The 24,856-nt window shown below is 34.5% G+C and overlaps 2 protein-coding genes across 2 annotated transcripts; both read left to right on the plus strand.

The window, feature by feature from the left end:
• Window positions 1-8,510: 8,510 nt before the first annotated feature.
• On the plus strand, window positions 8,511-16,938 carry LOC110451906 (sodium- and chloride-dependent glycine transporter 1-like). Its single transcript, XM_021500129.1, has 11 exons — window positions 8,511-8,752; window positions 9,307-9,438; window positions 12,503-12,794; window positions 13,255-13,387; window positions 13,725-13,859; window positions 14,360-14,466; window positions 14,922-15,046; window positions 15,721-15,833; window positions 16,029-16,157; window positions 16,640-16,739; window positions 16,934-16,938. Exons 1-11 carry the CDS (start codon window positions 8,584-8,586, stop codon window positions 16,936-16,938), a joined length of 1,440 nt encoding a protein of 479 aa, XP_021355804.1. The 5' UTR covers window positions 8,511-8,583.
• Window positions 16,939-17,102: 164 nt separating this feature from the next.
• On the plus strand, window positions 17,103-20,908 carry LOC110451908 (sodium- and chloride-dependent glycine transporter 1-like). Its single transcript, XM_021500131.1, has 3 exons — window positions 17,103-17,195; window positions 19,545-19,715; window positions 20,656-20,908. Exons 1-3 carry the CDS (start codon window positions 17,124-17,126, stop codon window positions 20,827-20,829), a joined length of 417 nt encoding a protein of 138 aa, XP_021355806.1. The 5' UTR covers window positions 17,103-17,123; the 3' UTR covers window positions 20,830-20,908.
• The last annotated feature ends 3,948 nt before the right edge of the window (window positions 20,909-24,856 follow it).

The raw sequence follows: 24,856 nt of genomic DNA on the forward strand, positions 1-24,856 counted from the left end.
GAAAACTGCAATAACCTCAACAACGATCAACACCGCCACAAAAATGATCCCGTATGCAGTTTTTCACAGAGAGGTGAAAATATATGTACTTCAGTAACCATGTAACACACTGTAAAACTCCGTCAGAACTTATATGTCGTTGAGAGGCGTAACACTGTAAAACTCCGTCAGAACTTATGTGTCGTTGAGAGGCGTAACACACTGTAAAACTCCATCAGAACTTATGTGTCGTTGATCAGAGGCGTAACACACTGTAAAACTCCGTCAGAACTTATGTGTCGTTGAGAGGCTTTCTGATTACTTGGACTCAAGGTACATTCACATTTTAGAATTACAGAACAATGTATTTCCCAGAGACAACAGTGTTGTTCTTAAGAGCCTTTGTCGTCAAAAAGCAATAAAACTGTGGACATTAAATGTTATGATTTGGATTACATTTTATCAACAGTTCAATATCTCAAAATATTGAGATATTTATGAGAAAAGCTTTTTTCAGCATTTGGTGTACATTAAATGCATGTAAAATATTAGATTTTATATTTTTGAATTAAAATTTTCAATCTATATCAGTAAGGGTTATTGGTGTGATCTTTCAGTTGACATTGTCAAATTCAGATATCGTATGGCCAATCAGGAGGCGGAAAGCAAATGGAGTACCTAATCTAAATTGGAAAACACTTCTGTCTGTTTTTTAATTGACACTGCATTTCATATGGAGTGAATAGATGTAAGGTCGACACATATTTCAGGTTCACTGGGCTAATACGTGCTGGATTAGGTGAATGTAGTGGAAACTTGTATCTGATGATATTAATCAAAGGTAACTATTTCACAATGAAATATCTGAACTACAGAATAAATATAAATGTCTGCGATCTAGTTCATTTCATTTGGGATACTTATAAATGAGTTGTTGTTTTTAATTCAAAGAGCTGTAAATTTAAATAGGGAGTGGTTTTGGTTTATCATTTTTAGCCCATCATCATCAGATAAGAGGCTTATCCAATCTCCCTTCGTCAGTGGTCCACCCTTAAACAATTAATGTCAATATTTCTTAGAAGTACTTGAAAAACTTTCTCAGATTTCCTATGAAGGTTCCCCTTGGTCCTTAATTATGCCGTGTTGATTTTGACAGTTCAAGTTTGTTCCCGCTATTTCTCTTAGACGTACACGACAGATCTGTGAAAACATTCATATATAGGTTAGTACGAAAGTGTTTATACAAATTGATCTGGGATCGACAACTGACAATCAAATTCAGAATGGATATATTGCTTTGATTATTGATTTAATTCAGTAAACCCCATATATGACTTGAATATGAACGTATTTACCTTCTAGATTCATCAATAATTAAAAAAAAAAAAAAAAAAAACACAGGAAGGGGCAAACATTTATATCTTATTTTGCTAATTTAACTTAAGCAAATAGAATTGTTCGCTAAATGTTTTTTTGTGAAGTGTCAGAGCAGACATTTTTATCTAGCTTTTCTTTTCGCCATGAGTTGATCGTAATATCATTGTGACATGCATTTGCGTTAGTAAATTTGCTAACGAATCAATATAAGATTTATATACCTCGCAGGGTTCTCCCCAGAATTTTTTTAAGCTGATATGTTTCATTTGCAACGAACATTCAAGACGGACACGCTAATATAATACCTTATCAAACCTCTTTTGGTGAACATTAAAACCAAGGAAATAAATAAGTGTTTCTTATGTCTGAATTTTCAGCAATATTATTGTTTTAAATATTCTAAAAAAAATACAATTGATAGAAAGGTGTATGAGTTTTGTACATTGAATAATAGATATGACATTTGTGACATTTGTCTCTTATCTTTACATTTGTATCCCTTACTTAATCCCCATTAAAAATAATTTAAAGAAGACATATTTAAAAGCTGTTTGTGCTTTAGGGGGAAACACTTACATGAAAAAGTTTATATCATAGTTCTTATTATTGTAAGAGAAAATGGTTTAATAAAATGTACAGTGTTTTTATTTCCTCCAAAACTGTATTAAATACTGCTGTCAGTTAATGTGATCAAAGATTAAAACAGCATTTTTATTTGAGCTCTTCTTCATTAAAAACGACAAATCCGGATTTTCATTCCCCTTTCCGGTTTGTACTTTACACAATCCAAGATGGCGACCATCACTAACTGAATACACACGCTATTTCAGCGTTGTCAAATGCAATCATATGGGAGTAAATTAATTTATAATAGATGTAATAAGTGTTTGTTTTGTTAATCCAACAGTAGGTACCTCAATTAATCACCTATTGACCATGTTAAAAGGATCCGGTGATAATTGCTTTAGGCTCCAGTGAGCACGCTTATTGCCGGACACCTGTGGGCTTGTCGTCCGGTCCCCCTCCCCACTAATTACAGGCCCCCTGTGGCAATACGCCTATCGTGCAACTGACCAGTGGGGTCATTGCTGGACTTTGGTCAGCCGTGTCATTTAATCAGTGTCAATTTCTTGTGTAAAAAGACCACCTTCAGTACAAATAACAAGGTGATACGGTTCACAGTTTAAGGTGATACGGGTCAATTAAGCTGATACGGCAGGGAGGATTTCAAAATGAAGTTGATACGGAGCCGTATCAGCTAAATGGCCTGGGGAGAACCCTGCCTCGATCGATGTTTAAATGGAATATTCAATGTCTTAAATATCTATTCCTGGTATAAACATGAGCACGGACTTGGATAGAATAAACTTCCTTAGAACAATGTATAGAGGTAATTAAATTAACATGGTTGCAAAAGGGCAACCCAGTTTCAGCCTGATGATTCTCTGCCAGTATTGTTTTATCCTTTCGCCAATGTTTACACTGAAATAAAACAAAACCTTTAGTAGTTGACAGAAGAAGGCAGAGTATATAATAAGGAAAAGTTTACATGATTGTATATGTCCGAGACCTGTGGTTGAATATGTGAACGGTCTTGTGGGTATCGACGTCATTGTGGGATTGTTTGCCGAATGTGATCTCCTTTCATCCATGTCCACCATTTCTAGGTATCCTATCTTACTGACTACCTCCATATCATGTTCACCGTTAATAAAATGATCACGGGAACTTACATTTTTGTTTGTTTTGTTATCAATTTTTACATGCAAATATGTAGTATATTTGTTTTCAACACGAGGCACGTTATACTTAAACGTTATGTAACCACAATATTTTCCACTAACTGCAATATTACTGTAAGCAATATAACCCACATTATAACCACGTGCACAGTATAATCAACCTAACAGCTGCTTGACCACCGTATAATATAACCTCTACTAGCCACGGTATAACCACCAGGTACCGCGGTAAGACCATCATTCTAACCAAATGTTTAGTTCATTTATATTCAAAATACATTGTCTAGATACACAGCTGTTGTATACCTCCAATTCACGGCAAATACCTGTCTTAATATCTGATTTCAACGTCAAATAACGTGCCTGATATTAGTCCTACAGGTGATGAGTAGTCAGTAGCATATGTTTTAAAGTATCGTGTCTTGAATCTCTCAAATATTTAATATGATAGGCTACTTCAGAGAATGATGTAGAAACGTGTGAAGAGTACGTTTAACAAAAGTGATGTAAATATTCATTCATTACTCCACATGTACTCTGTCATCTCATAATACGTCACAGAATTCGAAGCATTCGCTATTGTTTAGATATGTAGATAACAGTATCGTTTCCTTGCAAGATTTTGATAGAAAATCTATAACAAATCATGTACAGTCAACTTACCCAGACACAAAAATAAAACCACACTAAGTATTTAATCGTTTTGTAAGCAACACAAATGGATTCAACAGATGTCGATGCTTTACAAAAGCCAGCGCAAAAACCAGCTCTAAGAAGGAGCAATGGAGCAGAAACATTGCCCTGACTGACCTTCTGCCATGCCAAGTACGAAATACAGCTTTGGCTCTTTTTACAGAAAGGAACATAAAGATCCGAAACACTTCATTTTAGTGTTTTCTACTACCTGTAAATGTTTAAACCATGTTGTTAGATTATTCATATAGAACGTAAAATATTTTTAAACATTTTGATATTTTATTCTTTAGTTTATGAACATTACAGTAATATCAGTCCCTCATACCTTAATACTTCCGAACAGTCCTGCAGCATTACCAACAATAGCCATGTCAACATAAGCTCGTGCTGACTTTGTCATCATAATATTTGCAATAAAATAAATATTGAAAATAAAATCAAAGTTAGATTTAATATTTTGTTTTCTTATTGGAATGGCAGCATGTTACCAGGTGATACTGATATCGTCCACGTGTTATTACGTCATGCTGATGACGTGGACACTATACTACTTTTACCAATCCTTCCACCACCCGCTACCATGGAGCACGTGTGACAACGAATGGAACACGCCTTATTTCTTCAGTGACGTCAGCGATGACAGCCGGAAAATTTATACAAAATAACGTCTGATTTATTCAAAATAACGTCTGATTTATACAATATGACGTCTGATTTGTACAATATGACTTCTGATTTGTACAATATGACATTTGATCTATACAACATAATGTCTGATTGTACAATATGACGTCTCATTTATGCAACAGGACCTCTGATTTGTACAATATGACGTCTAATTCACACAACAGGACCTCTGATTTGTACAATATGACGTCTAATTTATACAACAGGGCCTCTGATTTGTACAATATGACGTCTAATTTATACAACAGGGCCTCTGATTTGTACAATATGACGTCAGTTATCAACATAATGAATTCTACATCGAATACTTTACACACTGTACTAATTGATTTGAATTAAACAAGTACAAGTACTCAACAGTTTTAAAATTAATTAATTAGGGGATGTTATGCCGATGTGTCGAAGTATGTAACTCACTGACTTGGAAACAGGCAACGACTCGCCCAGAAAATAATGTGAATCTTCCTCGTACTGGATTGGTGGAGAGAACGATCAAAAGACAATAGCACTGTCGAAGGTGAGCTTTTCGCAAATAGCTGTTTCTAATGGAAGGAACATATCTAAATTGACAAAATGAATTTACATTTTAGTTCCATTATTGCATAAAATCTTAGTAATATTGCTTCAGATATTTTTTTCTATAATGACGTTATATAAATGTTTCTCAAAATATTGATGAAAAAGATAAGATATAGACAGATAGATGTTTTAGATAATCTTTTGAAATTACATTTCAGGCACGTGCTACAGGTACAATATTTGTAAGTAGTGTTTAAATGTAAAACCGGGGAAACTAAACAAAACTAAGATCCGTCTGTTATTTGACACATTTATTTAAGAAGAAGCTGATTTTGCAGTAATCAATATCCATAGAGTTGAAAATGGTTTTGTTTATACTCGCTTGATAACACCAGCCAGCTGACTCGGGTCACTTAAAGATTTACACAATTATAGGTTAGTAGGTAAATACTGTATAACACGTTGGCAAATTTGTATTTTATAAAAACAAAATAATAATAGTTACATGTAAGATATTGACTGGAACATAATTTATTTAGGCAGTATTTGAAAAGCATATTAATAAATGACATTGATGCAAAACCGAATTTATGAGATGTAATAGTGTACATGTATTGAAAGTATATGCAGCATCTGTTTCTAATGTAATGACAATAAAGCGTATGTCAATGATAGCTGTTTAAATCTTGTTCTCCATTTTCTACCCATGGCGTATTTTGCAGCGCATTTTCAGACCGCTTTTGGAATTCATAGAGCACTTCAGACTGAATGCTAGACTAGTTTGGATTGGTTAACAAAACGGTTTTAACAAAATGCGATTTGGGTTTTAGATACGAAAAAACGATAGATATATGTCTTAGAATCTTTATGTAATAAAATAATCTGTTTTCTGATTTTTTCAAGGTATTCGACCGAGGGAGAGAGGGTTTTACCATACACTTCCTATGAAATCCATCAGTATTAATGCGCAATAAAGGCAACAGGAACCCACCTCAAAGAAGGAACAATGGGACTGGAAAGTGGAGTACCTCCTATCAGTTGTTGGGTATCTCGTGGAATTCTCGAATATTTGGAGGTTTCCGTACATATGTATTAGAAATGGCGGAGGCAAGTTTTGTTGACGGGTACACACATACGGAACAAACAAAAAAAGAATTCTCTTGAAATTTGTATGATTCATCTTTAGAATGTTTGTTTTAGTGTATCCTTAGTTCCTGTTGTTGTCACTTTATTAGGGCCCCGTATCTCCGATACTGGTTGCCTGTAATAATCACTTTGTCTGTCCGTCCGTCCGTCCGTCCGTTAGTCCGTCCACAAATTTTGTTCCTGGCTGATAACTTTGGTATTTATTGACCAATTTACATGAAACTTGGTCAAGATGTTCAGTTCACAGAAATACACACTTAGGTAAAAAGTCAAGGTCAAAGGTCAAGGCCATTAGGTTCAATGGTTCAGGTCAAATTTTGCATCTTTTCAATGATGAACATTTTGTTATGACATCAGAATTACACAAGGAGTTAACTGACTAAAGGTCAAGGTCATCGGGTCAGAGGTCAAGGTCACATAACAAGGTCAAATTTTGAAGCTTTTCACTAATGAGTCTTTTATGATATTATGAAGCAAAGTTGGTCGGATTTAAACAAAGAGTCAACTGACCAAAGGTCAAGGTCACTGAGTCAATTTCAAGGTCAAATATTGTATCTTTTTACTGATGAACTTTTTTTATGTTATTATGAAGCAAAGTTGTTAAGAACTTAACAGGGAGTCAACTGACCTAAGGTCCAGGTTACGGGGTCCAAAGGTTCAAGGTCAAGGTCAAGTTTTGTATTTTTTACTAATGAACATTTTGTTATGATATTTTGAAGCAAAGTTGGTCGGAAATAAAGAATAAGTCAACTGACCAAAGATCAGGGTCACTGGGTTAAAGGTCAATGTCATTTGGGTCCAAAGGTCAAAGACAAAATGGATCTCTGACTTTGACCCTTGCTCTTAATGGAGGAGGTATTTAAGGTGAAATGAAACAAATCAAAGCTAACAAATGAGCATTGCACCAGTATTTACATTTCTGTTAGCCCAGCAAATATGGAGGTGGAAGGAAACAAGACTCGCATCATAGTACATGTAAAATGTATATTTTGCTTCCTTGCGATTCTTTTTAAGTCCAAATGTGAAACGTCAAGGCTCCGCTATATGGACAAATTGCTTCTTGATGATGATGGGGGATATATTACCACAAGACGGGGCCCTTACTGACCGGTCAGTGTTCTAGTTTGTCTTGATGATGATGGGGGATATATTACCACAAGACGGGGCCCTTACTGACCTGTCAGTGTTCTAGTTTGTCTTGATGAGGATGGGGGATATATTACCACAAGAAGGGTCCTTACTGACCTGTCAGTGTTCTAGTGTGTCTTGGTGTTCCAGTTGTTTTCTTTTGTTTTCATGTCTCCTGTCCTTTTGTTATCCTTCCTTTTGTTTTGGTGTCTCCTAAGTTCCAGTTGTTGTCTTCCTTTTTTTGGTGTCTCATCAGTTTAATTGTTGTCTTCTTTTTTTGCATTTCCTCAGTTCCTTAAATTGTCTTTTTTATGTCTCATCAGTCCTTTGTATAGTCTTTGTTTGTTTTTTATCAGTTCCTGTTGTTTTATTGTCTATTAAAGTCCTTTCCGTTTGTCTCGGTGTCTTATTTGTTGCCTTTTGTTTCGGATTTTTCTCAGTTCCTGTTTCTGCCTTTCCTTTGTTTTTTTACTCTTGAATCCTATTTGTAAGTGGCGTATTTCATATTTTGACCTTACTTTCATTTCACAGTGGGATCTCAATACGTCCGAAACTCATTAACCTGGCGTTTAATTTATATTACAGTTATAGTAAATTATCATGAAGGTGAATAATTAAAAAATATTTTTATTGAACAACCGATGGTCACGATTTAAATGCTAAGTCACTAAAATGTTACATCAGGAACACTCGGATACATATCATTTCATAGGCTGTAATTGTCTTACAATGCAGTAGTAAAGATTTGACATCGTAAACATTGAAAGAATATTATGATAGCTATTGAGTTTGTATCACAATTAAAATGTAACAAATCTTTACTAGTTACAACTATCTTATCCTCCCACTTGCAACACCTTGAATCTAAGTAAGTTATTACATCACTTACCACTTCCCTACTCTTTCTGACCGGCGTTGTCCCTCTATTGACCGTATTATTAAAATGCCAATGTCAGATTAAAAAAAAAGTGATAAATAGTCAGTAGCATACTTCTGTTTAAAGTATCGCGCCCTGAATCTATTAAAGGACAATGATAAAAGGGTTTAAGAGGTGAATGAGATGGAAAGGTGTGTACTTTACTCTGCATTATTTATTATGACTCACTCACTCACTCATGTTTGTACATAAAAAATGTATGTAATGCGGATCATTCACGAAGGATTTAAAGGTAGATGATAGCATTGGTTTTTTTTTATAATATTATGCAGTAAAACATGTAACTAGTTCATGTACAGTCCATTGGCCCAGTCACAAAAATACAACTTTACCAAGTATTTGATCGTTGGAGGGTTTCATTATCAACATCAAATGGATACATTCGATGTCGATGCTTTACAAAAGGCAACACAAAGGGAAACCAGCGTTAAGAAGGAGCAATGGGGTAGGAAACTGGAGTACGTCCTATCGGTTCTTGGGTATCTGGTAGGATTCATGAACATTTGGAGGTTTCCGTATGTTTGTATGAGAAACGGCGGAGGTAAGTTACATACGGGTACACACATGTGAAGCGGACAATGTGATTCACAACTCCACGTGAAGATCAAATGTTGATGCATGCTGTCTTATGTTCTAGTTATCTAGTGATCTTCTCCTGCCTTTGAGATGTTCACATAGGCGTAACATGGGATACATTTGATTCTTTTTGAACAGTTATCTCGAATATTTCCTTTTCATTTAGTTTATGTATATTATATTACAGCAAAGTAAATGCTAAATATACAGGATTAATCAATATGAAATGGTTTTGATTGAACGACAGAGGGGCACGTTTAGAACGAGATGTCACTGATATATAATATAAACACTTTCCTTGACTTTTTGTCGTATAATACACGTAACAAAGTTGACCACTGAATTCGTGCTCATATCGTTAATCTCTAAACTTCAGACACAGAGAAATAGTATGATGCTCTGAGAGGTGTCATGCATTAGAGCCCATACGGAGGGAAAAGGAATACTTTCCCCATTATATAAAGCATGTTCAAGATGGTATATCTTATAGTTAATGATATAATTTTTGCTTCATTCCAGGTGCTTTCTTGATACCGTATATCGTTATTTTGCTATTGATGGGCATTCCCTTGTATTTCCTGGAGGCATCTCTCGGACAGTTTACTGGGAAATCATTTAAAGAGGTTTGGAGTTATTGTCCAATTATTCAAGGTATTATTATTATTACAAGCTAACCGAAAAATAATATAAAGAATATTCTCCATGTCTGCAGCAGCAACCAAATGCATATATCAATATAATAATGACATTACATGTATTGAAAATAGGCAGACTAATTCATGTCTTCCATTGTAAATTATATTGTCATCAAATATATATACCAAGTGCATTGAAATTGTATAGAATTGTCAGGAAAAGGGTGTATAAATTATAACGTGCTATATGTGCTGGCTGGGGAATAGAGGAAATGTTAAGGGGAGATAAAAATCTAGATCTAGATCGCCAAAATGTATTTGTTTAAGTTAAAGTTAACAGCCAAATAAAATGAGCCAATATTCTCATTGCTATGAAGGATTCTTCATTTACGGTACCTATTTTAGTACCATATTGAGATCTTAAATTTCCATACAGTATACATCTTCACACCTGCTTAAGTAATTTGTATGTGCTTGAAATTTAAAACAACCAGCCACAGAAAAAGGGTATTAAAAACCTTTGTGGCAACTTTCTTATTATAACATATTGTAGATGCAAAATAGATACAATCGATATTTATAAGGGAGGAATAAATATAGAGGATCTAGCACGAGTGTTCATGTTATATTGAATTTATTGAACGAGTATATTAATTTCATATGAAACGAGCCTTTGGCGAGTTTCATATGAAATTAATATACGAGTTCAATAAATTCAATATAACATGAACACGAGTGTTAGATTCTATTTATTATATAATTCGAGAAACCTACCTACATAAGTGGTTTCAATACTAACGTCTCTATATGCAATGACGACGAGAAAGGACGCATCACATATACTAATTTGAGAGCATGTTCCGCTAACAAAAGTAGTCCGCAGAATTTTATCAGAATAATAAATGGCCAACAGTTTTACTTTTAACGATCATTTTAATTGTGATAACAATTGAAATAATAAAAGTTTACAAAATATGACTTCTTTTTTTTCGCTTCGGAAAAAAACTGTTTTTTTTCATCGGTGACGTCATGAACAGTGTAAGAGCGCGCGCACTGTGAAGGTCGTCGGAAACCGAAAACACATGTGTTGGATATTAGGCCTACTGAGAATCACTGTCACTTTCTATAACACGGGCGCGTTTTTTCAGAGGAGGTCCTTGGTAAACATGAACTTGTATGTTTCCTCCTGTGACAGCACCTGAAAAGATACTTTGGAAACCGCCCTGGACCCTGACAACAGAGGAAGTTGACTGGTTACACGCCATTGATTGTTGTGTCAGTGATGTTGTGTTGCATCCGGTCTCAGGTGCTGTTGGATTTCCGTGCAGTATTTTGGAGATTTCTTTGTGTTGATTCGTGTTGATGTGTGAATAATTATTAATAGAAGAAATGTTTCGGTGACCAGAAATTTGCATTATATGGTTAGCGGGGATGTTATTATCGTTCAATTTCTGGACAAGATATTTCCTCGCACTGTGATTTGACAAGTGTTTGTCAGTTTGGATTCCTGCTCCCTTTATGGCACGTTGCATCATGGATTTTAGCTTGTTGATACCAAGGGGTTGGCGCTTGAACCAAGTCTCATGACTCATTACAATAAGTTTATATAATAATAATAGCGACTAAACAACGACTGTTCTGAGTACATCTTGACTAAATTAGATGAACAGACCACATGGGCGTAGGAATACGACCTAGTTCCCACGGTGTCGCGCGCTCATTTGCATCTTTATTGCACACGTTCAATATCAATTTTATTGCACCCCTTTATTGCACTGCAGAAGCCTTATATTATATAATAAAACAATGTATGGATATTTTCAAATGAACTTTAACTGTCATTGTACAATACCTATACCAGAAAACTTTTGATATTACATATAAGATATATATCAATTGTAAATCATAAAGTTGTGTCTTGTTGTGACAGGTAAAGATAAAGCTATTTTAGATAGGAATAAATCGCTACGTAAAGATTTTATAAAAATGAATTTAACTGTCATTGTACAATACCAGAAAGCTTACAATGAAATGAACAAAATTTAAAAATAAATCCGCTTTTCCAAGTGTTAAATTCTGTAGGGCTAGTATAAACTTCATTGGTTTGATCACAACGGTTGTGATAGTAGGTCGAGCTTATGTCATGGACATACCTATATCTTTTGCTGTAATTTTGGATATGAAATGTCCTTTTCTCTTGTTTTTGTGAGCTGACGTGTGACGGTCCGGAATCCTCTCTCTGACCTCTATTTACATACAATTATCTGCTGTCTTTCAGCATCGCTACACCACGTTGTTTACCTAAGTGACATGTGTTCATTTTATAAGTCAGATAACAGTAATTAAACCTGTTAAAAAATCATGAAATGCACTTTCCTAATTCTCATAGGTATGGATTCAGATGAAACCCTCAGTGGGAATAAAAGAACTAAACTTTACCAGAAATCAAAGGGTGTTTATAATATATATAAACGAGTACGGCTGTGACCATCCCTGATCAGCAATGGCGTGAGATAAGCCTTTGAGGGCGATACGGATTTTTTGTCAAATTCAGGAACGATGGAAATATGCTTTTGAATTACCTTACCGTTAAAGAACCGTAATTTATCAAAGTTTTGATAAAGTGACCGTTGTATGAAATCACAAAAATCTCGAATGAGCAGAATAGGATTGCGTAATGGACGCAATGACAAGGAAGAATATGCAATTCTTATCTATTTCCTTGCTATGCATCAATACAGTTTTGGCGTTTTACAGAAAGAAAATATGCATATATATAAGAAACAGTTCAATTTTGATAGGATATTTCTATATTCAGTTATATTTAAATATTTAAACCATATCATTAGAATGTTCATATTGATCATAAAGAAGTTTTCATTTTGATATTCTGTTCTTGAGTTTATGAATATTACAGCACGATCAATACCAAAGACATTAATACTTCTGAACATTCCTGCAGCATTACCACCACTTACCATGGCAACCTAAACTCGTGCTGATTGGTTTATTTTAGTGATTGTAATTATCGATGTAGTAAAACAAATTTCACCTTAATTATGTATCGTTTTCTTACACAGGAATGGCAGCATGTTACCAAGTATTACTGATACCGTCCACGTGTTTTTACGCCATGCTGATGACGTGGACACTATACTACTTTTACCAATCCTTCCACTACCCGCTACCATGGAGCACGTGTGGCAATGAATGGAACACGCCTTATTGCTTCAGTGGTGGTAATAATGAGATGCCAGGACACTTGATGGCAAACTCGTCTAGTTTATACAATATGACGTCATTTATGAACACTAGCATAATGTCTTCATCGAATGCTTCACAGGGTCAAAGTGCAGAAGAAGAATACTGGAAGTGAGTAGGAAAATAGAAAACATATCTAATCTAATAAATCAATGTGTGCAAAACTCTCACAATCCTTAATCACGACGGGTAAGTCACACGTGCTGATAACTTGGTAAATCATTCTCATAAAATCTCCATTGTTGAGAGAGGACTTAAGGGGATGGGGAAAGGGGTCTAAACATTCTTATTTTGTACAGAACACGTCAGTAGTGACATTTTATTTAAATTTTTACACAAATTTATACAACAATTATCAATGAATTAAAGATGGGAAAACAAAATGGTTGACCATAACAGCGGGTTTATGTCACATTTGATTTGCCGCTTCATAGCCTGATCTAAATTTGGGAATTTAATGGGTAATTGTGCACATCTAGAACATTTAATGTATTCAAGATCAAATTTTCACACGTCACCTATTGATAATATTTTGTTTAACGTCAAAGTTGACCTACTTGTTCTATTCTAGTTACAATGTGCTAGACATTTCCTCGGGACTGGTGGACATCGGCTCACTGAAGGGAAACACGGTTTTGTGTTTGTCATTGTCCTGGTTGTTCATATACCTATGTGTCATCAAAGGTATCAGGACATCAGGAAAGGTAATGTACTGTCTCATCTATTAATTCGTTAAGGAAAATGAAGAGTATACTGAATACACACTATAAGGTCAAATAGAATAATATTCACGAAAAGGTAGTTAAGGAAACGTTTTCTTTGCTTGTTGATGGAAATTGAAATATATATAAACAAACATAAAAAGTAAAATTACTAAAGAATAAAAATAACTAAATAAAATAAAATACAAAATGACAAAATGTATGGTGGAAAATATAATAAAACTGATTTTGGCCAATTTAAACACTCACTTATTACTCCCTTGACGTTCTTACTGGATGTAAAACCACTATAAACATATTTATACATTGTCTGTAACAGGTAGTGTATGTGACCGCCACACTTCCGTACCTACTTCTCACCATCCTCCTCGTCCACAACCTCACGTTACCGGGATCACTGGATGGAATTGTATTTTTCATAAAACCTAACTTTAAGTCGTTGATGAATATCCAGGTAAGCTGGTGTTGAGTTTTCAAATACCAAGGTAAACCACATATAACAATATTTCATATTCCTATTTTAAGAGCACGAGGAGGTCCGATGATATTCAAATTATTTTTAAGACATTAGTTAACTCTTGTCAAACAAGTCAATGTTACCAGTGATACAATGACAAAGCACGGGTGTCAAACAGGAGCAGGGATGTCAAAAAACAGTGGCGTCAGGAGACGACCACATAAGTGGGGGCTGGGTTAAAATTGATTGATTAAGAAGGAAATATATGATTTATAAACATATAAATAAGTTATTATTGTGGTGAAGATTCAATATTATTGGGCAATACAAAATCCCATATATAGAAAAACGGGGATAGCACGACATGTTTAGGACATTTGTTATAAAAACTCTGATGTCAATACCGGGTATGCTGTCAATTTAACTGGTATGTCATATATAGACGTTGCGCACCTCTTTCAAGCTTTTTTAACGCGTGTTTTTATTTATTTTTCCAGGTTTGGTTAGAAGCGGCCATACAAGTGTTCTATTCTTTGGGAATAGGTTGGGGAGGGATACTGATCACACTATCAAGTTACAACAAATTTAACAATAACTGTCTCAGGTAAAAACAAGACACACACAATATAATAAAAGATGTACAATAATCAATCTGATAAAATATTGGTGTTGCATAGGTAATGTAAATATATCAACACTGAACTATAACAAAAGAAAACAGTATATAAATCGACCCGACGCAATGTAACTAGGGATAACTAATGAAAACGTATATTACTTTTCTTTGAAATGGAAATCGTTATTCATCAAAACTTGAACATACAAGTACATATTCGGAAATCAAACCCCATCTAAAAATAACGACACGACTCGAGAAGACATGAAGATGTCACGAATCCTAAAAAAAGAACAATTACACAACAATTCTTAGATTCTATTTCTAGCATCAACACCGTAAGTATCCTTTGCCTTCTTTGTACCTCATTTCTGTGACTGTCAAACGCATCCTATCAAGATGTACAATTGTAATCTTACACATTGCTGTTTTTTCACATTCAGAGATTCCTTTCTCTTGGCTATTGCCGGTGAGAGTACAAGTGTGTTTGGTGGATTTGTTATATTTTCTGCTCTCGGGTTCATGGCTCATAAGGCGAATGTACCTGTCGCTGAGGTCGTCAAGTCCGGTTAGTGTGACACGTTTATTTAAATTTCCGTTTCACATAACTTTACTATTTGCATTAAGTAAAATAATGCTGCCCAAACCGGATCAATATTATTTAATCTGATGTTAAATTTGTATCAAGCCAAAATTCTCATATACATACATAACGATTATTTCAATATTTCAGACTGTAAACAAACTTTTTAACCGATTTTCTCAATTCGTAATATCCTTCGTTGGTAACGTTCATAAAGTCGTCAAAGCAAACACAATGACATTAAAAATAATTTTAGTTTAGACGGCGTCAACAAAATTTCAGTACGAGGGATTTAGATTCGTTTTTGTTTCTAGTCTTTACTGGAAAACCATTTTATATTCAAGTTAAGACAAAGTTCCTTAATTTGTTTTTCCATATCGACTCGACGATTGAAATAAATGATAAATGGTTGTGAAAATTGGTTGGATATTTAATTTGCAATCTGACATGATAAGAAACAATTTTAAGTTGAATAGCCATACATAATGAGTTATAAAATAATATTCTAACCGATTTATTTCTTTTCATTGTTTTACATTGTAGAGAAATAATGATTTATACAAATGACGTCAATTGGATCATGTTAAGATTAGCTTTTACCTTTCCTGAATACAATTTAAGATTTAGAATTACAATGTTACGTTTGTGTACCTCGGTAGGTCCAGGTTTAGGATTCGTGGCCTACCCTATGGCTGTTTCACAGATGCCCCTCCCCAACCTCTGGGCAGTCCTTTTCTTCTTTGCCATGATTACTTTGGGTTTGGATAGTCTGGTAAGGTTTAACTTGTAGCAATATGCTTGATTTTGTAAAAATGAAAAGCGTTTTAAGAAATGTTTGTTCTAATGCTAATCTATTTTGTTAAATTATAATATGATCTGTTTGTTACTTCCACCCGCTTATTTGTGACAATATCATAAATATATCCACCTATTTTAAAATGACTTTGTCGATCTCTTACTATTGTAGTTCACACTTGTAGAAGTAACATATGCGTATTTGGAAGGCTGTTTCCCGTTCCTTGGGAAAAGACAAATAATCTCAAGGGCATGTTTATCATGCCTCGGCATGTTGTTTGGGCTACCATTCTGTACACAGGTAAGACTCTTTAACATGTATTTGGTAATTTAATTTGGTTGTTTGTTTTGACTGATGAATAGAAATAAGAAACGAAAAATATGCAAATAAACTGTGTAACAGATATCTTAGGACACATAAAGCAATGTTTGTATCAATATAATGATACAATTCCACGACAGGTTACAAAGGCCAGGCATACATACTTTATATATGACACAAGATACTCGAATATTGTTATATAAGCATAAACCAAATAAGTCACTAAGGAGTAAAAACAAAAGTTAAAAGTTGTTTTTTTTTTTTTTTTTTTTTTTAAAGGAAAAAAAAAAAATTAAAAATTTTTTTTTTTTTTTTTTTTTTTTTTTAAAGGAAAAGAATGATAGAAAAAGATAGCACATATATGAATGAAAATATAAAAAAAACAATTTTTCTACATAATTAAATTTTGAAAATAAAAACACGAGTCTGTGAAATGACAGATATATTACTTACCTTTTCAGGGCGGAATCTACCTCTACCAGCTGATGGACTGGTATTGTGCTGCCTTAGCTCCGATTTTCTTTACAGTCGTGGAATGTATATCAATATCCTGGCTGTATGGTACGTACAGGAACCAATCAGATATGATATTTACAATTTTTTTTGTCATGTATTGACATATAACTTGACGAAATTCCATTTTATATGTAAATAAAGTATTAAGTTTTTAAGCATCTTTCTGAAGTGGTTCAAGGTCCGTGTTTCAAGAATATTTCCTAACTTGCGGTTTTCTTAACTTGAGTATTTTTTTTCAGCCTAGTAAGCTTGTTTTAATTAATCGTTGATCTAACTTAAACATTCGGAAGCTTATATTTTATTCGTTGAAACTTGATGTTGGGTGTCCTGGTTTTTATGAACATTGGTTTAGACACTTTAGGTGTTGATGATCTCTTCATCTTCATATTTCTATCATCAGGTGCTGAGCGCTTCTCGAGGGACGTGGAGATGATGATAGGGAGGAGAATACCTTTATACATCAGATTGTTTTGGTGTTTCTTTTCGCCTCTGATCTTGTGTGTATGTCATTTTTTTGGCAAATTTGTTTTTTTGGTCGGCTGACATCTAATTGTTAAATATTGCACACTGCACAAACGAACTTAACATCAAATGTAATGATATTTGAAGCCTATAAAAGAGAAGTGTTAATAATGAAAATCGCAATAAAATCAACAGATTTTAGTCATTTTCAACAAAGAAATCTTGTTTAAAATGTAACTTTAATTTTTAGTTCTTATTTGAGTATCCTTTCCTTGATTTGTGTTTTAATTATAAAATTACATTTAGGAGAATATAATTAGAGGCAAGATACTTGCATGATTGAATTATAAACGTTTTACCTGACATGAATTCAGTTATTGAGTATACCACTTTGTTGACTATCGTTTTAAAGATATATCTTGTGATAAAATGACAAAGTTCATTTAATGAGAATGTTTATAATTATATTATTTTTATACGCCCGTCGAAGACGGGGACGTATTATGTTATCACGTGAGCGGGCGGGCGGGCGAACGATGTCCGCTCGATATCTCAAGTAATTATTAACGGATTAACCTCAAACTTCACAACAAGGTTAATTACCATGAAAGCTCAGACAAGTTCGATAACCGCCATTATCCGACCATAATTTTTGAGTTATGCCCCTTTATGGACTTGCCGAAACAGTGTCCGCTCGATATCTCGAGTAATTATTAACGGATTAACTTCAAATTTCACAACAAGGTTAATTACCATGAAACCTCGTACAAGTTCGATAACCGCCATTATCCGACCATAATTTGTGGAGTTATGCTCCTTTATGGACTTGCCGAAACAGTGTCCGCTCGATATCTCAAGTAATTATTAACGGATTAACTTCAAACTTCACAACAAGGTTAATTACAGTAGAAGCTTGGACAAGTTTGATAACCATTATTATCCGACCGTAATTATTGGAGTTTTTCCCCTTGGTTTCATTAATGCGATGCATGCGTTCCATGATGTTGTATTGCACTCATTGATCTACCAGTTATGTTGAATTATTTCTCTTTTAATATCAATTACTCACAAATACTTCATATATTTCAATCATACAAACAACTGCTCATTCAATGTGTGACGGGCGTATTATATACCGCTCGCGGTAACCTTGTTATTAATGCTGTCATCCAACAACCCGTCTTTTATTTTCTTCTTCCTAATAGAACCTAAGTTTTACTCAAATGTTTTCAATAAATGGAATATGTGTATACAAGGGGAGGTTATTGCAATACCTGCTTTGTGAATTAAGACTATTAATTGAAACTCGGAAACACCTGACTTTGTTGTATTCATATACATATATAGTAATGAACAATATGTGTGCTACTTGGTATCTTAACAGAGGAACAATACTATATACGAAGAGCACATGGAAACTTTAGATAATCTGCTCCAAAGTAACTGTATTTAATGCAAATTATGGAATATTGTTGTAAAAATACCTGTTGCCGACAATCTTTAAATTCTAAACAGAACCATTGGTTTCCGTAAAATTATCCTTTACTCTAAATAATTATGTTAATTTCAAATAATCTTGAATATAAAAGCATATATGTATCGTACGAATATCTACATACTGTACGAGAAACGAGTGAGCATTATAAATATTCTTCAGTAAAACTTTAGGCGTAAGAGAAAGAGAGTCAAACCGGTAGAGAACACACTCGAGTCCAAAATGTTTCTGTACAAATGGGGTATCTTAGCAAAGTTCAATTAATAACGAAATCACAAATATGGTGAGTATTTAAAGTGGTATCTTAACACAGGTGGTCCCCTTATAGAGGTGGTCAAATGCGCAGGTTTGACTGTACATATAATTTGTTTTACCATCCGTTTGGTGGGAAAATCCAGGTGACATATTCAAAGTTTTTCAATCACAACTTTGTAGACTTAATTTTAATTTCCCTCCTACTGTTTTAATGACTATATAAGTTTAATAACCATGACATGCATAGTTCATCCATTAGCTGTCTAAGAAAGACTATCTCCTCCCTCTCCTAGGGTATAGCATCAGGACAAAGCGTTATGTTTTTCTAGGTTTCCACTAAAACAAAAAAGTTAATAAAACAATGCGCCTACGAGTAAATGGAAACTGACATTATTTTTTATAAAACAATGCGCCAACGAGTAAATGGAAACTGACATTATTTTTTATAAATCAATGCGCCTACGAGTAAATGGAAACTGACATTATTTTTTATAAAACAATGCGCCTACGAGTAAATGGAAACTGACATTATTTGTTTTTAATATTTTTGTCATTCTGCTATACTGCGTTAATGTTGTATCAAAACGGTTATATTATTCCATTGTATACGCTTTTTCTGTTGTATTATTGACGTACAGGTGTTGATGGTGGCGAGTCTAATAGCATACGAGCCACCTACATACGGGAACTATGTATATCCGGGGTGGGCGGAGGATGCAGGCTGGATATACGCTGTCCTTCCCATAGTACCATTCTTCACTGCAGGATTTTCTGTCCTGTACAATGCACCAGGGAAAACAGTGTATCAGGTAGGTATTTGTTTATCTTATGATATATTTATTGCATCAAGGACATTTTGATGGAAAGGCCATATTGTATAGCATTTTCGTATATTTAATTGTCGCATTAATTCGGGAATAGCTCTGCTTGTGGTGTTTTACATCTGATGAGGAGCCAGCCACGTCATATAAAAGTGGCAATGAATTTTAAACTTTCCATTTTAACGTTTTTATTTTTCAAACACGAATTTATACTGTCAAATAAGTACAAACATGTATATAGCAGAACGTAAAAATTATATAATAGTCAAAAAACTTTGAAGTGATTGAGGAATGCATAGTGGTATTTGTTTATACCAAATCTTGATTGCCGGGTTTAATGTATAAACTAAAAACCAAAAAGAAGCTTACTGCCACCTGTATATTCACAATGTGATTCAATTAAAAACTTTTCGGTATTTTGTTGTTTATATTTCGATAGTTTGATAGAAAGGCCATATTGCATAGCATTTTCGAATATAATCTCATTAATTCTGGATTGCTTATTGTTCAATTTAAATTAATTGTCGCATAAATTCGAGAATAGCTTTGCTTGTGGAGTTTTACATCTGGTGAGGAGCCAGTCACGTCATATAACAGTGGTTATGGATTTCAACTTTCTATTTTGATGTTTTTATTCTTCAAACACGAATTTATACTTTCAAATAAGTACAAACATGTATATAGCAGAACGTTAATATTATATAATAGTCAAAAAACTTTGAAGGGATTGAAGAATGCATAGTGGTATTTGTTTATACCAAATTTTGATTGTCGGCTTTGATGTATAAACTAAAAAAAATCCGCTTACTGCCACCTATTCAAAATGTGATTCAATTAAAAACTGTTCGGTATTTTGTTGTTTATATTTCGTGAACTGAAACATGTGATTTATCATGACGTTTTCACACATGTTTGTAATCCTCTACAGAAGTTACGTCAGTCCGTACTGCCCACAGAAGACTGGCATCCGTCAGTGGACAAAGCTGATTACCTGGCTCTCCCCTGGAATACCGGCGGTACCTTTACACAGAGGTGTCTCTTCAACCTCGGATTGAGAAAACAAAGTGCTGTAGTCTGCGGAAATCTTCATCAAGAGACTTAAACGTCCTTTTTAACGCAATTTTCAAATGACAAAGTCATCTTTAGAGCGTCTTAAGTTTGTTATTTTCTTCAATCTTGTGAAGAACACGCTAATATTGTTAATGTACTCGTTTAAGTATAATAAAAACAGATGTTCTATACATTGTTATAAGACGTCTATATACACGTAATATAAATGTCTTAGCGTATTAATACAATACAGACCAGAACTACAATATCCAATGTAAACAAACATTCCCATCTTCAAATATTCATTAGGAGATAAACACATCCCACATGAGTGAACACCAGTTCATGCATTGCCATCCAGGCAAATAAATGGATGAGGTAAATCAACTTATTTAGTGACTAATAACTATGCTGTAAGCTAGTTTAGTTTTCCTATCGTGATGTTTCCTTTCTTGAAGTCAGCATTCCTGTTTTCTAAACCTGTATTGTTTACATGTCACTTTTGATCCTGTATTGAAGGGTTGCTGAGAGTATCACATGTTCCGTGATAGTTGTCGACTACTGACGGACAAACTGTACAATACAGGGTTTCCGTGATAGTTGTCGACTACTGACGGACAAACTGTACAATACAGGGTTTCCGTGATAGTTGCCGACTACTGACGGACAAACTTACAACACAGGGTTACCGTGATAGTTGCCGACTACTGACGGACAAACTGTACAATACAGGGTTTCCGTGATAGTTGTCGACTACTGACGGACAAACTGTACAATACCATCGATTGGGAGATGCAGGTTGGTGAAGACTATGGATTACCCTTTAGGAACATTTAGTTTTATTCGTGTACTATTTCAAGGGCTTCCGTGTAAATCTCATTCGTTCATATTTCACCCTAGGTTTTTTTCGTTCATATTTCACCTTAGTTTTTTCGTTCATATTTCACCCTAGTTTTTCGTTCATATTTCCCTTTTACCCTATTAATTTTGTTCGCTTTTGAGTTCTAGTTACTGTTGTGTTAATACTTTGGCATAGCACGAAAATAGTCAACTGACGAACGTGTTGGACAAATTCAAATATAACATCCCAGCCAGGACGATGTGCTCGAACCTGACAACAGCGCCTTCTCGACTGTTACTTACATAGTGAAGCAGAATGCCGTTGTGTTCTCATCTCCAAAGGTCATCTGGTAACCGAAGGGATTAGCGAATTAAATTGAATCATACCGGAAACAAATTCCGTGGACCAAGGGACATACATAATTATGTTGTAGTAATCTCCGTTCCAAACCAAATTAATTCGATAGTGGAATGTTTGACGTAGCAGGTGGGTGAGTATATATTAAACGTAGATTATTAAATTCAATTATATTCATACCCGGGTTAGACATGGAACTTTGCGACTGAAGTGACTTTTTCGACTTCTTAGTATTTTGGGGGACATTGTGTGCTTTTCTTGTTGCTACCCTAACCTTTGGTGTAGTGTCAAGAACATAGTTTGAACAAAGTGAGCTTGCCGGTTGTTTTTTTTAAAACGCACACCACGAAGGATACTTGCAGTATTTCTTATATTTTTATTCTAATATTATCGTTTCGCCATACTGTGCTAGTTTTTGTATCCAACTGTTATATTCTCACGTACAGGTGTTGATGGTGGCGAGCCTTATAGCATACGAGTCACCTACATACGGGAGCTATGTGTATCCGGGGTGGGCGGAAGATGCAGGCTGGATATACGCTGTCCTTCCCATAGTACCATTCTTCACTGAAGGCTTTTCCGTCGTGTGCAATGCACCAGGGAAAACAGTGTATCAGGTAGGAATTTGTTTATCTTATGATATATTTATTGAATAAGCACATTTTGATGGAATGGTGATATTGTATAGTATTTTCGAATATAAATAAATCAACTTTGGGGTTATTTAGTATTCGATATAAATAAAACGTCGCTTATATTTAGTATTAACTTTACTTGTTGGTTACCAAAGCAGGTGATGAGTTAATTTAATTATTTAGAAATGGCGATGAATATCATCTTTCTGTTCGTTCTTCAAACGCGATTTCATATTTGAAAAGAAATACAAACACGTACATTCACTATAGTAACCAAAACGAATGAAAACTTTAAAGAAGTTGAGGAATATACAGCGCTACTTGTCTCTACTTCACTTTGATTTTTCTGTTGTAATGTATTAATTAGCACTACCGCATGCATATTCTTAATGTAAATATAATCAAACACCTATCACTGCTCTGTGGTTTATATTCCATGAGCTGAAACATGTGATTTATCATGACGTTTTCACACATGTTTGTAATCCTCTACAGAAGTTACGTCAGTCCGTACTGCCCACAGAAGACTGGCATCCGTCAGTGGACAAAGCTGATTACCTGGCTTTCTCCTTGAATACCGGCGGTACCTTTACACAAAGGTTTCTCTTTAACCTCGGATATGGGAAACAACGTGCTGTAGTCTTAGGAAATAGTTATCTAGAGACTTAAACGTCCCTTAAAACGGAATTTTCAAATGGCAAAATCATCTATAGAGCGCACTATGTTTGTATTATTCGGTAATCTTGAGAAGAACATGCGAATGTTGTAAATGTACTCGTATAATAAAAACAGATATTCTACAAACCTTTGTAAGACGTCTATATACACGTAATACACGTATATAGTTACATTTGCATGGCGTTGTCACTATGTAATCTATTTGACAGTTGTGTCGTTGATGGGACTTAAATGCCATACACCACAAGACACACTTCTTAGCGTATTAATACAACACAGACCGGAACTACAATATCCAATGTAAACAAACAGGGCGGCTGCTGAACTAGCGCAGGGCATTGTGAGACTTGACAATGCAATTTTAAATATATAAAACTTCGCATTATGACGTTTGTTTGCAAAGTTGTGTCATTCAAATATATCATAAATGCCATACAAAAACAGTTCAATGATTATATAAGTAAGATATAAACTTATAACTAGCAGCTTCCACCGGTTACAGTGCTTTTCAGCTTTCTTTCTAAAGAGACAAAATCATGACATTATAATTACATGTCATACATAGGATTAGTGGACACCCTATCAGATATGCATTTGACATCAACAAAGGAAACAAGGAAAGTGACGTCTGCATTTGGATGCGTTTTTAGATTGGAAAATGTTCAAATTTGATCTTAGAGTGGAAAGAGCTGGTGACTCAGTGAGAGCCTTAATAATGGCAGTTGAATTGTAAAATTCTCTGTTGAACATGTTGCATTTAAAAGGAGATACCTGTCATCAAAGCTGAGTAAAAAACATTGACAAGAAGTCAAAACTAGTATGATAGCATTTTTATGATTTCCAATCGCTAACTTTCCCTTTCTTGATAATAACATTCATGTTTACCTCAACAATGTGTTACCATGTAAAAGCTGATTTAAAGTTTATGGGTTTACTTTAAATATCACGATTCTACTACAATTGATTAAGACGCTAAAAGACGAATCTTTATCGACGACTCATCAAATAGAAAAGGATAATAAGAGGCTGTTATCCACAGTGATGCGATATTAAGATAAGCCTTTCCCAAGTACCTGTCTGTAGATTGTAAGTAACCTTGTCTGCGGCACTATTGTGACGTCATAACTACTTTTTATAACATATTGATTGAAAACGTCACAAACGACAATAGACACATTGGCATTCAAACTAATAAAATGGACAAAAGTAGTTTTTTCTAAAGTATTTGACGAATTCCAGGAAGCTGCAAAAGTTCATGAACTGTCTTCTTGATGATGCAGATAAGTGGTATGCATTTTTTGTCAATAATATTTTGGACAACCCTTCGGTAGACAGATTGTGGATCATTAGTGATATTAAAGTATAGTTTTTATTATTCCATGGAAGAGTTCGGGACAATGTGTGAGTCATTCGTTTTTATATCTATGAAAGATCTAGTTTAAAAACTTAAATGTGAAATTTAATCCTTTATACACAATTACAAATATCATACTTCAACAAAGATGGCGACCAACAAAATGAAACAAGAAACAAGACATTTAATTTAGAAAAAAAGTCCAAATTTGAAT

This window comes from Mizuhopecten yessoensis, unplaced genomic scaffold (assembly GCF_002113885.1).
Source record: "Mizuhopecten yessoensis strain PY_sf001 unplaced genomic scaffold, ASM211388v2 scaffold6287, whole genome shotgun sequence".
Classification (NCBI taxonomy): domain Eukaryota; kingdom Metazoa; phylum Mollusca; class Bivalvia; order Pectinida; family Pectinidae; genus Mizuhopecten; species Mizuhopecten yessoensis.